We start from the raw sequence: 16,404 nt of genomic DNA, 5'->3' as shown, positions 1-16,404 counted from the left end.
CTTCCCACCTCCACACCTGCCAGCAGCTTTTCTTATCTGACTTGAAAACATTTTCCTCTTCGTGAGAGGCTAAATCTTCCACTATCCCTTATTTCTTATCACTTTCTATAATTTACTTTTTCTTTCCTCTGCCCTCCACCCCCAAATATAATATAGGTCTCTTAAATGCAGTGAATGACTTCAACTGGGGCCTGATGCCTGCTTGCTAGCCCTCATCTGTGGTTTTCTGACACCCCTCTTTTTAAAGAGAATTTTATGTCTGAGTTTGTTTTTTCTTAAACTGGTTTTGAGGAAGAGAGCAATGAAAGGTCTGGCTATTTCTAATGCTTTTACTGGAGTTTGGTGTTTCTTTTGTATTTTCTAATAACCAAATTGCCTTGTTGGCACTGTGTAAGGAGGGAGTGTGTGTGTGTGTGTGTGTGTGTGTGTGTGTGTGTGTGTGGTGAAAGGTAAGAAGGAGTGAAGAAGAAATGAAAAAGTCCCACCCTCCCATGTGCAAGGTGCTTTCGTGTGATAGAAATTAATGAGTGGCTATGAGATTTATTTCCTGAGCTGTGGTGTGTTTACATGCACAAGACTTGTGGAAGATCCCTGTTTATTTGCAATTTGTGTAGATTATCTTGAGCTACAGGGGCCCTGGTTGCTTTCCCGAGGAAAGCTTTAGGAAGTATAAAATGCTGTCTTAGTGGGCTCACTTCCAGGCATGTTTTGCATTTTCAGTGGATTGCTCTCTCTCTTTTTAAATCCTCATCCATAGAGTGAGGATATTCTTTCCATTGAGTTTTAGAGAGTGGAAAGGAGAGGCGAGAGGGAGAGAAACATCCACATGAGAGACACATCAAGTGGTTGCCTCCTGCTCGCACCCCGACTGGGGCTGGGGGTTGAACTTGCGACCGAGGTACGTGCCCTTGAACAGGAATTGAACCCATGACCCTTTGGTCTGTGGGCTGAAGCTCTAACCACTGAGAAACCGGCCAGGGTGACTGCTCTCATTTTTGGCAGGGTTTGCTGTGGTGGCAAATGCTTCAGCAAGGGTTTTCCATCTGGGGAAGACTTTCCATCCAGGGATGTTCTTGGCCGCCAGATTCCAATTTCCTGCTAAAGAAGAGGTGCATGTTGGCTTACACTAGGGGGCAGGGATTCAATGGCAGCAAATTCCTTTCTGAAGTCAGCCAGTTACCTTTATGCCCTTAAACATGAAGCTCTTTGGACCTGCAGGCCCAGTGGGCTATTGCTTTGGTGATATGACCCGGAGGATAGGGACAGAGTTTGCGCTGTGGTGTGAGCACAGCAGTGAACAGCAGTGGTAAAAAGCCTGAGCATCCTGCCTATCTCCCTGATTGGCCCTATGCATCCCACACGGGACCAGGGACCACTGGAGACTGACAAGGGCTGACCTCCAGAGCCCAGGGTCCTACAGCGTCTCTCCCACCAGGGCTGCTCTGTGTGGACAGTGCCCAGGCCTAGCACATGCTGCACATGGGTCACTCTTTATAATGGACAGTGATAAAAACACTAACCTAACATCCTGACAAAGTCTGATCTCTAATCTCATATCCTCTTATGAAGGGACAATACATAATTGGGAATATATCATCTCTAAGTAACAAAAAGAAAATAAAAATAGAATAAGAATTAGCCTCTAATAAGTGAACTGAGCTTGTCTACAACATTTAACAAGACAAAATAGCATCTGTACAATAGATGAGTGGATAAAAAAGAAGCTGTGGTACATACATACAATGAAATAGTACTCAGCCATAAAAAGAGAATGAGATCTGATGAGAGAATGGATGGACCTAGAGGGTATTATACTAAGTAAAATAAGTCAAAGACAAATACCATATGATTTCACTTATATGTGGAATATAAAGAACAAAATAAATGAATAGACAAAATAGAAACTGACACACAGATACAGAGAGCAGACTGATGGATGCCAGAGGAGAGGACTGTTGAGGGGCTAGGTAAAAAAGGAGAAGGGATTAAGTACAGATTGGTAATTACAAAACAGTCATGCGGATATGAAGTACAGCATAGGGATATAGTCAACAATATTGTAATAACTACATATGGTGCCAGGTGGGTACTGGGAATATCAGGGAAACACTTGTAAAGTATATGATTGTCTAACTGCTGTGCTGTATAACTGAAACTAATACAAAATAATGGTGAATGAAACTGTACTTAAAAGTAAAATTTAAAAAATTTAATAAAAAGAATAGCGTCTGCAAGTTGACTTTTAAAAATGAGCCTGGTGAGGACACCAGCACCGGAGTTACAGATTTCCAGAGCATCTTAAGCATTTGTCATCTAGAAACAAACAGATCGCCAAGCAGCAACTGAGAGCTCTTCATTTTGAAAATGCTTTAATAAGTGCCAACCACACTGTTTTGCAAAATGTAAAGGTACTATACAAATTCTTAATACAAAAAGAATAAATTAAAAGCAGATTTCTTTTTAATTCTGCAACTTTGTCTACAACGTACATCTTTTTCATTGATTACAGTTGAACAGAATCCAGTAAAATCATTTTACATGCTCTACAGTCAGTTTCAGGAGCAACCTAATCCTTTTCTCCCCCATTATTAAACTAGAGTCCATTTTACACAACTTGTAATAAACTATTGACATTGTGTATGAAAAATTTTACACCTAGTTAAAACTAAGCAGTAACTGGTCATCTGATAGCACCTGGATCGGGTTTGCTATGTTTAGAACTAAACTAATACTGAATGAAAACAAATTGGAATTTTAACTTCTCCAACAGTCACCTCCATATAATAAAATAAAAAATTCACCTGGCTAGCAACAGTCTGATATAGGTGTTTTCACCAGTCTTCTGGCTAAACAGGTAGTTTCTTATACATGTCCATAGAATCCAATGGGGCTTTATATCAGACCAGGCTTTATGGTCCACCTTTTGTTTTAAAGAAATAGGGATCTATAAAGAGCTTGCAAGTGCTTGTGTACAATAACTCCATTGTTTCCCACCACATTGATCATTCATTAATCATGTCAGTCTCAAAGGACTAATACTTTATGTACACTTTGTAGTAACTGAACGCAGCTAAACAGTAAAACCTGTTTTACTTAATCTCTGTCTTTACTACCAGACTATTGTGATGTTGGTCTGAATTACAATCCCTCTCCTGCTCCATTTCTTTCTGCCCCCAGAATCCAGAACCCAGGTGTTTAGAATTTTCATCTCTCATTCCCTGTAACCCAACTGGGCTAAAAGCTTGACCCGATTGACTTCAGACTTGATGCTCCATTACTGTACATGTTGTAGAACCTTGTCACCTTCTCTATTTCCCTTTTGACTGACTGCTCCTGTTGTTCATAGTCCAGTTTGATTATTCACGAATCAGTTTTGGGAGAAAGAAAAATGGCCCAATGTATAATGTTTCCAAGTGGGGAGGGAAAAAATCTGCTGTTTGTAGCTTTGACCATCAGAATAAGGGCAACGGAAATATACCCCCCCCCCATCAATCCCCAGAATCATTTTAACATTATAACCAGTTTTATGTATCCTACAGGGTTTACCCCTAAAGTGTTCTGTGAATAGTAATCCCTTCCGCAAGCTGCTATCACCAACCCAGCCGTGCACAGGGCCTCGAAGACCAGGCCTTGAATCATTCGGATGGCCCAGCGGCTGTGAATCCACGTGCTTTGCCCACTGCAGCAGAGGGTGCACCAGGTTATTTTGTTTCATGTCCATCCATACCCTCCTGGTCTGGTGGAGTCTATTGTTATTCTTGGATTACATATACATAAAGAACAAAGATTTTTCTTTTTATGCTAAAGCTAACTTCAGTCCTGTTCTCCCACAAAACTACTCCCACCCTGGCTCCTATCTCTGGCTGCCCCAATGCCTTTCCAGTAAGTCATTACAAGTGAGGAAAAAATATCCCCCCGCCCCCCCCACTTGTGCCAATAAGCACAGCATACCACCTCTGTGGAGACCGTGTTTGTGCCATTTTGAATACCCAACTAAGAGTGTGCACTTGTTATTATTATAAAAGTAGTTTTGAGGCCTTTGAAGATTGATGGCTTTCCAGTTGTGTTTTAAGCATAGCTCAAAGCACATGTAAACGTGCAGCTCCCACACCGTTTTTTGCTCTTCTTTCTTCTTTTGGTACCTGCAGACAAATGTGGTACATCAGGTGGCTGACGCTATTGTAGGCATGTGGGCCCCCTGGGAGCTGATATTTTTTTCAACCCTGCTCTGCCTTAGTAGACACATGAGTAAAATCTTTCTACCTAAGGACATAGTTGGGTTTTTGAATAAGAGACACATTGGTAACTGAAGTTGGAGCTGAGCTCTTTGTCACACAAGTGCTAACAAACATAAAATGAGCCACAACAGTTAAACACTTGAATGAACTGCAATGTGCTTTTCCCTTGGTTTCCCGTAAAAAATATAATGAAACACCTTGTGCAAAACAAAACAAAACAAAAAAAAAAAACAGGATCATTTTACTGGTTGTTTTAATGAGAGAGAACCTCTTTTGGCATCATCACCTTATGTTTCCTACAAATCCCAAAAGGAAAGCAGCTGTGTCCTGGGCTTGGGCACCGACCAGGGCTGATAGCACACTCCGCTGCTCCCCACAGGTCTGTCCTCAGCGTCCAGACTCACCGAGATCCGACTTTCGCATCACATCACTGAGTTTTCCAGGCTCTCCCGAGAGAGAAGGTGGACGTTGGGGAGAGGCATAAGAGGGGAAACAGTTTACAAATGGTTGACTTGGACTCGGGTGTTGTAGCAGTTTAGAATTTGAAAGAGATTTTCTTACACAAAGAATGTCTTCCTCTTGGCCCCTCTCATTTTTTGTGTTTTAATTTTTTAAATCTTTGGCAGCATAGAACTGATTGTGATCCTCTGATACATCTCTGATGTGTTGAGCGTCCTGTTTCATTCCTCCCCGCTCCCCCAAGAGCCACTGCCCAAGGAATATTTCAGGTGTTAAGAACCTTCCCACCAGGCAACCTGTTCCTGAAGTGCCTGGCTGGTGCCTCCTGGCGGCAGGCTGGCCACAGCTTAGCAGACTTTCTGGACCACCCGCAGTATCTCCTTCCCTGTCCTTTGTAACACTTGTCCACAGGAATTCGAGGCCAGCCAGCTTCCCTGATGATTCCTGGCCTGGGGGCTGTCATGGCAGGGGGAAGCCATCAAGGTACCATTAAGGACAGGTGCCTGGCTCTCTGTAGGCAAGAGAGCCAGGGGACACACAGTGGGACCGGAACCTTCCATAATGTCTCCTCAGTCAGGTTTTTGAGTTGTGAGGGGATGCGGAGACAGGAGGAAAAAGTGCTGAGGGCCAAAGCTGGTGCAGGGTGACGGTGTGTCTGGGTAAGGCAAATGAGAGGCAGTGAGGTGATTTCAGAATGGCGTTGAGGCGGTCAGATTGAGGCCGGCTGGTTCACACGAGGGTCCCCGGCTTGGCTTTCTCCTGGCCGTACCACTGGACATCAGCTAGTTCTGGATACAGGGGGGAATCCAGGAAACAGCTGTCACTGTAGCTCCTGCAGGGAATCCAAAGAGAGCAGACGGTGAGTGGGGAGCGGCGTTTACCAGCCTGCCTTCATAAGCGCATGCTGATTTTGCAGGGTTTCATACTTAGCAGTAGTCTGCCCTGTCCACAAGGAGCTAGGCCTGATGCAGTGCTGAGTAGACATAAAGGGGACCTAACATTCGACATCTGTGCAGGAGGATAGTGGAGCTAACGCTTACTTATGCAGTTGGCCTGCATGCTGGAGTCACCCAAGAAATCTCAAAAACCTCAGTTCTGGCTTCACCCCAGAGGTGCTGGTTTAATTGGTGTGCGGTGCACTGGGTGTGCTAGGTACGGGGGCTTTCAGAGACCCCACGTGATCCCCTGTGCAGCAAGGCGAGAGCCCCTGCAGCTGGGTTTCTCAGGTTTCCTTTCCCACAGAACAGCTGCTTTGGGTAGTCCTCCCTGGGCCCCAAGGGCTAACCAGATTTTATTGTCCTAGGAGAACATTTAAAATGTTAGATTTCCCCATAGTGAAACTGGAGTCATATTTTAAACTGAGTTTTTAAAAATGTTGAACCAATGCTTACTATTTCAAATAACATGTTTTGTGATTAGAAAAAAGGTATATTGAAAATATCTAAGAAAGTATATAGAAAACAAGAGGCTTTAAAAAAAAGTCTTTCAGGTAGGCAGCACTATGTAGGTTGAGTAGAAGGAATTTTTACATATCAAGAAACGATCACAGAGCTACGTATGTTGAAGCTGGTAATCACCACTAGGGATCATGTTCAGGAAAAAGAGCCCCTCTCTAGCTCTTTTAGGGTAAGATAAAGGTCAGACATCATCTGGGTGAAGGTGGGAATGAGCTGGAGTTTGCCCGTAGGCTCTGCCTTCTGGGCCGCAGTCCCAGATGTTGGCGTGGCTAACCTGGTGCTCTGTCCTACAGTTGTGATGTAGCCTGGAGTGGCTTGTGTGCTCATTTTTGTGTTTTTTGCTTTTATTCATAGTGTGATTTCATTTGTGCTGAATCCTGAAGAGATGAAGCCTCTAGGCCTTTGACCCCAGCCTTTAGTTTTGGAAAGAATATTCTTGTGAAGGACATTGGGCTGTGAGTTAGTAGGTCTGTGTCTTGTTAAGGCTGGATTTTCAAGTTTGACCTCCCAGGAGCATATGCCAGTGAGGGAATTGGAAGATCTCTTTAGAAACACCATCGGACTTTCCATAAATGTTAGAAGATTCTCTCCTCTGCTGCTGATCTCCCGTACCCAGTGCTGGGGTTAGGGTTGGGATGGGTGACAGCAAGAGCCCCCAATCCAATGTGGTTCAAAGAAAAGCAAGTTTAAAGAGCATCTTAAACATGGCCTCAAGAACCAGTTTATGACTGAGAATGATCAGTCATCGCCACTTTTCTGTTTGATTTGCTGACTTCTCTAGGAACAAATAGATGAAGACATTCTGGATTTTGTAAATGTTTCTCATCTGTCTGTTAAATAAACCCATGAAAGCTGGGAAATCCCAAGGCATCTATAAGCATACTGTGGATATACTGTTTTAATGAGAGTCTTGTGCCAGGAACCCCGGTTAATGCTGTTTAAATGTGGCTTCAGAAGCACAGTAACAAAGTCTCTTAATTAGGTCCTAGCCATGGATATCTTAACTAAAGAAATGGAGCATTTGCATGGTCCATGCCTGACTCCATTACAGCCTCCCTGCAAAATTCCTCTTTGCCCTGACAAAACAGACTTGTGCCATTGTGCCTGCGAATTGAGAAACTTTTTGTGGCAAAAGGTGGTTGGACCCCATAGTGGACATTGGCTGTTCCTTGGGGTGAGTGAGGAGGCTGGAGCCCTGGTGGAGTCCCTATGTACCTTTATGTGGTCCTGGTGGCGCTCTCCAGCAGGTGTCACCCCAAACCCTCACCCTAGGGTGGGTAAGTGACTCAGGTGGCCCAATGAAGAGTCCTCCAGCCACAGTCACTGGTTCACAGGTTGAAAGCTGCAAGGCCAAGCAGCTTTCACACCATGAAGATGTCAGTTTCCTCCTAAGAATGCAGTTACAGGAGCAGGATGTGGACACGGAGATGGAAAGAGAACTAGCAAGTCCTGGCTCCTCCTTTGCCCTGAGTCGTGAGCCATACCTCACTAGTTTATCAAAGAAGAGTTGGATCCAAGCCATGTTTCTGGAAGTTGTAATAAATTAAGGTTACATGCTCAGATGGCTACAACTTTTCATTAATATTTGTGGAGAAGACACTTAGGATTTCTTATTTGCTTAAATTCCGAGTAGCCTTCCCCATCTTTTTTTTTTCCTTCTGATAAGAATTACTTCCCTTAAGTTTACATTTGAAAGAAACAGCCCAGATGAGAACTCCTGGAGAAGACCAAGTAGAACATTTATATCTCAAAGGCACTGGAAAAACTGTTTTCTGAATCCACATCTTTTACAGTATCTGTAAGCCTTTTGAGATGAATAGGGGAGGTTTGGGGATTGGTAAAAAGGATAGGTGGGCTCTGAATTGCTTTGAGTGCTGCATTTCTATTCTTGTAAAGACTAGATTTGGAAGACAAGTACAGTTTTTGATTCCTCAAGAATTAGGTTGTGACTTAAATGAATAAAGCCAAAAAGATCTCAAAAATTTACTCAGTTGAATTTTGGTGTTTTTTTTTAACAGTCTGATGGGAGTGGTAGAACCCAAAGGAGGTATCTCACAGCTTCAAGGACGAGAAACACAGGCTCTGGTCCCGTGAACCTTTTCAGTTCTCTTTTCCCCCATTTCTGAGGGCCATGGGTAAGTTCCTCTGGGTCCTGAGTTCAGCTATCTTTGCGTTGAGTTATCAATCTAATTGGCTTCCCAGTACAGGCCTAATGGGTTAGTCTGGACTGACAAGAAGCTCTAACAGAACACCACTCACTAGCCCTTGGTTAGTCCACAGTTCACGCTGGTTCAGGCCACAGTTTTACTTTGGGAGCTGCTGCTGGTGCACACCTAAGGCTTTCTCTTGGCCAGTCCGCAGTACCATCTCTCTGGCTACTGGCGGTTTCTGTCAATGTGCACATGAGGTAAAGGAGTAATAGTTTTATGGTTAATGGGAATCTCAGAAGCCAAAGCCGCAAAACTGATGGGCACAAGTTGAGCACTTAAAGCTGTTAGAGGACTTCCCAACTAACTCCAAGACTCATATGAGGATAAGGTGGTCATGGAACAGGCTAGCTAGACTGACACTGGATCACCTGCCAACCTCAAGAACATGTTCAGGCATTGAGGTATTAATTTGGCTCTGAGAGACCAATGCTTAACTAAAGAAATGGAATCTTTAAGATTCTGCCAGAAACCTTATTTGTGGCCATCTGTTTTTTCTATAAACTAGTGACTTTTGTATTATCGTACTTGTCTCAAGACCAAAATTTTAAAATTAAAATTTCTGTGGCATGTTTATGTATATATATATTGCAAATAGGTAATGTTTTTCTATTTCTGGGTAGCATTACCAAAATTAGTTTGTAAATGAGCTCTATTTAACTGGCTTAAAGGAAAATAAGCACTTATCAAATTAAGTATTCAAATGCTCAGAAATATAGAAACTTAACCCAGATGTTTTTCAAAGTTTATGTAATCTAGGATAAATATTTAGTAAATAAAAGCTAGTTTAAGTGTGTTGGTTCAATTAAAATAGGTATGTATTCAGAGTTACCAGCTTTACTATAATGCAGAAATACAACTTATATCCTGGTCAAATAAGTTTGGTTATCTCTGTTACACAATTTGTCAGCAAGGAAAATAACAAGATTTGGTTCACTGTTTAATATCTTGAGAAATTTTCTTGATTAATCTAAACACAATTGTTAAAAACAAGTGAACAAATATGATCACGAGCTGGTCATGGTCTGTATGTTTGTCACTGGGTAGAAGCTTTTCCCTGTTGCTTTTTTTTGTAGCAAAGAAATTACTTGAAAACATCATCCCTCCCTGAGGCGCCCCTACTGCTTTGCACAGTGACCTCAGAACTCTTTCCTGGCCAGGCAATCCAAGAACTCTGCGGAGCCCCTTCTCTGGTCCACAGAGGCTGCATTGCCCATATCGCCCTCAGTCTTCAGGACTAGCAGAAAGGCTGAATGTGGCATCATTAAAACCCAATTATGAAAATGTTGTGAGCCTTGGAAATTCCCTGGACCAAGGTGCTATCAATGTTCTAGAGAATCTAAGGGTCCTTCCTTAACTTTTGAAAAACATAAGCTTGCTCCCTGTGAAATAGTAACCTGCAGATCCATACAGCTGCCTCATTCCCCATACTCTGACCATCAGATGCCCAATGTGATCTATTAAAATATTGATAGCTCCTGATTCTCTATTTCCAATAACATCTCTCAAAAGGTAAAGAAGGCTATGCTGAACAAGAATACAGCCTGACCTCTGATTCCTCTCATGACCTACTTCCTAGAGCAGCGGTTGCCAACCTTTCGGAACTCACGGACCATGGGTTGGTGACCACTGTCCTAGAGAATATGTCTACTGAAAAAGACATAACTTAAAGGACTCCCTCTTCCTTTGTTGGGAAGACCTTTCCTGGTACTGCTCACGAATTCCTGTGCAGCCAAATGTGAAGGCAGCCGTCCCTATTTAAGAGTCACAGGGCATGAATGGACCAGCAAAGTCAGTGATGATCTCAAACTCAAGATCTCCACGCAGCCAGCAACAGATAACACTGGATGTAGACAGCTATCCCAAAGATGGACCAGGCCAGCAGAACTTAAAGCTTACTTCCAACACTGTTTTCCTCTACAAAAGTCACAAGGGGAGAAATTAAGCAGACTATTCTAGTTTTCTGTTTTTTCTCCTATTTTCCCTTGATCTTGTCCATATATAAAATGCCCTTGCCTGTATCTCCCAGGTGATTGCCAAGTGTGATAACTTGCTAAGCTGCTGGATTTGCCACCTAAAACTTCCTCTCTCCCATGGTGGTAGAGACCCTGGTCATTCCTGTAACCAGTTTATTTTCTAGCCCTAATGCCACCATAACCAATACCCTAATTCCCTTCCTGTCAGCTACACAGTATGCTTTTGCAGCCAAGCTCCCAGTGCCTTTCTTTTCCTTTCTCTGATTATAACTATACTTTCTCAGTTAGACACAAGTACCTATGAAACTGTAACACACTTGCAACCCCCAAATTCTTGTGATTATCTATCTATATCATACCTGCCCCAATGATTACAAAATCTTACCACCAGCATCCACCTTTGCAAGGAATTTAGAACAATTTTTTATGTCAGACTAGGAGATTTATTTCCCAGATGCATCAAAACCCTAACCTACTCCTGCCTTGAATGTGCAAATGCAACAAACCATGCAGATGAATTATTAACAATGCCATTTTAGCAGGAGTGGGTTTGTGCCCTGTAGGGATTTATCTTTGTCTGTGGTGATTTTGCTCCTTGGGCCTATGAATGCCTGTGCCTAGATAGATGGCACATAACTGGCAAATGTCTCTTACTTAGGGTATATACTGCACTCCTAACTGTCTGCAACCAAACTGAGACACCTCGCTAGTCAACTCCCCTGAATTATCATCAAGTTATATAGGACTTACCAGGAGGCATTCAGGATTTACTTCTTTTGGAAGATCCCTACTTGCCTGGTTAGAAGCAAGTACAAATGAGGCTATGATCAGAAACCCTTTAAACCTTTGGGAACATTGCTGATTCTACCACAAAGGCATCAGCCACCCAACAAAAATTCCAATACTCTTTAGCTAAAGTTATCCTTGACAACTAACTGGACAGCCTTAAATATCTCTTAACAGAACAAGGACACATCTGTAGTCAACACCATTGTACTCAGATCAATACTTCTGAGAAACCTGAGGTCAAGCTCAACCTGATTGTCTTAGAATTTTGACTTATTCATCTGGTTACCAATAGGATTTGGCTCATCGGTTACAATTTGGTCTCTCTATCCTACTTGTCATTTTATTTTGTGTATTAATTTTTGAAGTATTCAGTTGTTGTCTATCTAGTCTTTGTAAAAAGTAGCAAATGTGATAGATTTTCCCAGTGTTTCAAACTGATATCTAACACCTATACCCTGGACAAAATCTCTCTGCCTTGACCTCCACTTTGATCCACTATGAGAAGTTGCTCAAATGTGGTCTTTTAGTTGCTACCAACCCTGAAAGATTCTCTCACCCTGAGGAAGATGTCTAGTCATGGCATGGTAAAGGAAAATAAACAAAATGGATGAAGTCCATGTAGAAGAAAACACCTAGCAATATATGAGTGATCAATACCCCTTAATAGGGACTTGATCAAAAAGTGGAAATGTAGACCCAAACTAAAATGGAGTCACTTATGTTATGGAAAAAAATGAAGATAGTCAACACAGGCTCATACAGGAAATTTAATCTAATCTTAGAGGAATGTATAGCCCTTCTCAAATCAGCAGAAGACACCAGCCAATCTCCAACCACCAAATCTATTCATGCCTATGTCTGGTCTTCCTTGTTACCCTGACTCAGCTGCCCTGGCCCAAATTTACAGTTTGGTTGTTGACATTTCTTGTTGTTCCAATGATGCTACTGAAATCCACTTGCCATTTCCCTCTTCTATGGTACTGGACATCTGAGGATGATCCTTTTCTGCACCAAGGGACATGTTCTCCATCTAACAATGTTTTTGATCAAGAAAAAGATACAAGAGGAAGAAAGGAAGCAACACCTAAGTAATATGGTTCATCAGTGATACTTTCTGCAAAATATCTTGATCAAGAGGGGAAATGTGAGAGCATTTCTATCTAAAATGGAACTGGAGGATAGGAAATGGAGAATGTCACACATGTGCCTTTAGAAAAACAGAACTTAAGAGCTGAGAGACCAATTTCCTGTAAATGCCTGATGAACAGATGACAGAGACTTATCTCCCAACAACTGAATATCCACCAAGAATCTCTAACCTGGAGCGAATAAACTTACTGTTTAGAGCCAGGGGTCCTCAAACTTTTTAAACGGGGGGCCAGTTCACTGTCCCTCAGACTGTTGGAGGGCTGGATTATAGTTTTAAAAAAAAACTATGAACAAATTCCTATGCACACTGCACATATCTTATTTTAAAGTAAAAAAACAAAACGGGAACAAATACCATATTTGTATTTGCATGTGGCTCGCGGGCCGTAGTTTGAGGACTCCTGGTTTAGACTCTGGTTGGACTCCACCTTGCCCATAAATACAGCCTGCCACAAACCCTCAATGGACTCACCTGTAGCTGAATATATCATGCATTTCCAGAATTGCAATTCCTTTGCTATTCCTGAATAAACTCAATTTCTGATCATTTGAGCTTGCCTCAGTTTGCCTCCTTATCTACACTAATAAAAGAGAAACATGGTAATTAGCGTACGACCGCTACCCTTTTCATTGGCTAATCAGTGAGTATATGCAAATTAACTGTCAGCCAAGATGGCGGCCGGCAGCCAGGCAGCTGGAAGCGAGCATGAGGCTTGCTTGCTGCGGACTCCAACGTTCCCCACCTCACTTGCTGGCCTCTCAACTGCAACTCTAACCAACTATGTACTATGTTGAAAATAAGAAGATAAACAAAACTCCAGAAACCAGCGGACTGAAATCCAGCCGGACCGAAACATTGTATCGGTGTTTTCAGCAGCGAGGCCTCAGAGCTAAAGCTGGCCCAGAATAAAAAAAAAAAAAGAAGAAAACAAGGAGCGGTTGGGAGCTTTAGTCACTCGCCACCTGGAAAACAGCCCTCAGCTCCTCACCCAGACTGGCCAGGCACCCCAGTGGGGACCCCCACTCTGATCCAGGACACCCTTCAGGGCAAACCAGCCGGCCCCCACCCATGCACCAGGCCTCTATTCTATATAGTAAAAGGGTAATATGCCTCCCGGCACCAGGATCAGCGGAGCAGTGAGGCTCCCGGCACCGGGATCAGTGTGACAAGGGGCAGCGCCCAAACCCCCTGATCGCCCTGCGGCTCTGTGTGTGACAGGGTGCAGTGCCCCAACCCCCTGATCGGCCCTGCTCTGTGGGTGATAGAGGGGAGCTCCCCAATCCCCTGATTGCCCTGGGGCTCTGTGCTTGACAGGGTGCAGCACACCAACCCCCTGATCGGCCCTGCTCTGTGTGTGACAGGGTGCGGCGCCCCAACCCACCCCCCCACCACGGGCCCTGCTCTGTGCCTGATAGGGGGGAGCTCCCCAATTCCCTGATCGGCCCTGCTCTGTGTGTGACAGGATGCAGTGCCCCAACACCCCCCCCGCCTCCATGGGCCTTGCTCTGTGTGTGACAGGGTAGAGCCATAACCTCCCCATTGGCCCTGCCCTGAGTGTGACAGGGTGCAGCGCCCCAACCCCGATCCGCCCTGCTCTGTGTATGACAGGGGGCGGTGCCCCAACTCCCCTATCAGCCCTACTCTGTGAGTGATAGGGGGGAGCTCCTCAACCCCCTGATCGGCCCTGCTCTGTGTGTGACAGGGGGGAGCTCCCCAACCCCCTGATGGGCCCTGCTCTGTGAGTGACAGGGGGCAGCGCCCCAACCCCCTGATTGGCCCTGCTCTGTGCATCCACAGGGGGTGGCGCTGCAACCTCCCCATTGACCCTGCCTTGAGTGTGACAGGGGGCAGTGCCCCAACCCCCCAATCAGCCCTACCCTAAGCATGACTGAGGGTGGCATCACAACCTCCCAGTCCGCCCTGCTCTGTGCATGACTGGGGGTGGCGCCCCAACTCCCCAGTCAGCCCTGCTCTGAGCCCGACCAGGGGCTGCACCTAGGGATTGGGCGTGCCCTCTGCCACCCAGGAGCAGGCCTAAGCCAGCAGGTCGTTATCTCCCGAGGGGTCCCAGACTGTGAGAGGGCACAGGCCAGGCTGAGGGACCCCCCCTCCTCCCCCACCCCCGAGTGCACAAATTTTTGTGCACCGGGCCTCTAGTATAGAATAACAGCCATTACGGGAAGTGTTACAATTAGACTAGAGCATCCATTTAAAATGTGTACTTGAAAGCCAGGGCTCCCAAATAAAACAGAATGGGGTGCCTATTTTAACTGGCATGCTAAAACCTCCAAGAGGTGCCAAGATTCCAAAATAACTTCACTTAATGATTCATTGCAAAAGGCCAATAAGAAATTAAACACACAGTGGCACCTACAACAAAGACTATAGGACTGACATGATTCCTACTACTCCCCTCCATCCTCCTTTACCTGAGTACTCTCAGTCCTCTCTCTGAACTGCCTTTCCCACTATAAAGAGACTGCAAGACCTGAACAAAAGTCTGCCAAGTCAGTGGCCTTATAGATGCCCCTATACAGGCCACTCCCAAGGTTGATGAGACTCTTAGGGATTTTCCAATAAACTGCTATCAGTTATTCCCTTAAAACAGCTGAGGAGAAACTAAAACTAAATCAGTGGAAAACCTAGCCAAATTTCTGGTGGATACCAGGGTTACATTCTCTTCTTTAAACCCCACTTGCTCTGGAACATGCAGAGTGGTTCCTGGGAAAACTGGCAGTAGCTGGTGAAGGATGAGAATCCTTCCTAGAGTTGGCTTTCCTACATCTCTGTCTATAATGCCAGGTCTATCAGTCAACATGGTTCGTGCCACACTGAAACATTTACTGTGAGGGAGAATGTTCTTCTAGAAATTATGAAGTGTAATTATAAGTTTTCCAATACACAGAATGCTAGTGTAGCAAACAGTTCACAATTGCTTACTTCTTAGTGTTCACTAGGAATTAAGGATTCTAAGGGTTAGAATTCTAATCAGTGCATCCTAGAAATTGTATGACATTCCTAGAAATCTTATATATCCTGGTATTATGAGTCATAATTCCACTTATTATCTTAAGATGTTGTATATCACAAAAATAACCAAATTTCCCTTGTCAATTCCATTACAATGAGCTCTCGCCAGATCTTTAGCAATGCGTGTACCAGGAACTCTTGACCACTGGCACCGTGGGCAAATCAGGAGGTGCCGAATCGTGGGTGCATACTTCACACTTGAAGAAGGCTCCACCTGACTTCTGGTCCTGTGCAAAAGCTGGAGACCTCACCATCAAACTGACTAGGAAAAAGGTAGCCAACATCAGAGTAGACCACTTCCCCTGATGTCAGATCAAGAATGTTTCTTTCCATTCCTCCTTCCATCTCTGACCATTTTTTCCTGCTTCTTACACAAGAGGGTCTTCATGACTCTTTTGTCTACTTGTATCTCACTCAGGCCTGGAAAGATTGTTCATGTATCTCAGACCACTGCAAAAGTTGGTAATTTAGCCTCCAAACAACTGCTGGATTTGCTGCGATGCTAGTGATTCTATAGTTCTGCTCATCCCAAACTTCTCCCTGATTTTCAATGCATCAGTTTCTCTGGGGAAAATTTAGCCTTCTCTATTGTGTCAAAGTCCCTAACCCTGGGGATCCATTTCTTTCTTTCTGGTTAACAACTCCAGATCCCGGGAGCTTTGTATCCAAAGAAAGGGACACAAGGCAAGGGTGTCAGAATAAATAAAACACCTTTGCAGTCTACAGACCCTTAGATTTTACTGGTCTGCAAGGTTGTCACCTTTTAAAGTCCTGACCCATAGACTATGCTATGACCAACACCACTTGCTGTATCTGGATTGATACTTTGGGGAAGTTGAGACAAGCCAGTTGGCTTAAAGTGACTCCTTCAACAGGGCCTTTCTTGACCTACTTGATTTTGATTGGTTTGGGTCTTGGGGACCATGGGTCCAAAGTGCACTCCCGACATTGGGAATTATCCTGTTTATAATAATCATAGTAGTTCCCCCTGGTGTGTGTTCTCTCAAAAGCTTTAATGCATAGTCACAGCCACTAACCATCAAGCAAATGATCCCCCTAAGAACAGAATGTCAGAAAAGAAACAAAGAGAAGGACCAC

The 16,404-nt window shown here is 44.1% G+C and overlaps 1 protein-coding gene across 2 annotated transcripts in view; it reads right to left on the bottom strand.

Annotated features, from left to right (window-relative positions):
* Nucleotides 1-2,194: 2,194 nt before the first annotated feature.
* FRMD4A (FERM domain containing 4A) overlaps nt 2,195-16,404 on the bottom strand; it is a 363,981-nt gene continuing 349,771 nt past the window's right edge. For both annotated transcript variants that reach the window (XM_070432133.1, XM_070432141.1), the window contains exon 23: nt 2,195-5,529. In XM_070432133.1, coding sequence (XP_070288234.1) covers nt 5,427-5,529 — 103 coding nt within the window. In that variant the 3' untranslated portion in view covers nt 2,195-5,426. The remainder of the gene's footprint in view (nt 5,530-16,404) is intronic.

This window comes from Myotis yumanensis, unplaced genomic scaffold (genome assembly GCF_028538775.1).
Source record: "Myotis yumanensis isolate MYYU_CA2020_CCGP unplaced genomic scaffold, mMyoYum1.0.hap1 SCAF_1, whole genome shotgun sequence".
Classification (NCBI taxonomy): Eukaryota; Metazoa; Chordata; class Mammalia; order Chiroptera; family Vespertilionidae; genus Myotis; species Myotis yumanensis.
Note: the sequence above shows the minus strand (reverse complement) of the source record. Positions and strands in the feature narration are given on the sequence as shown.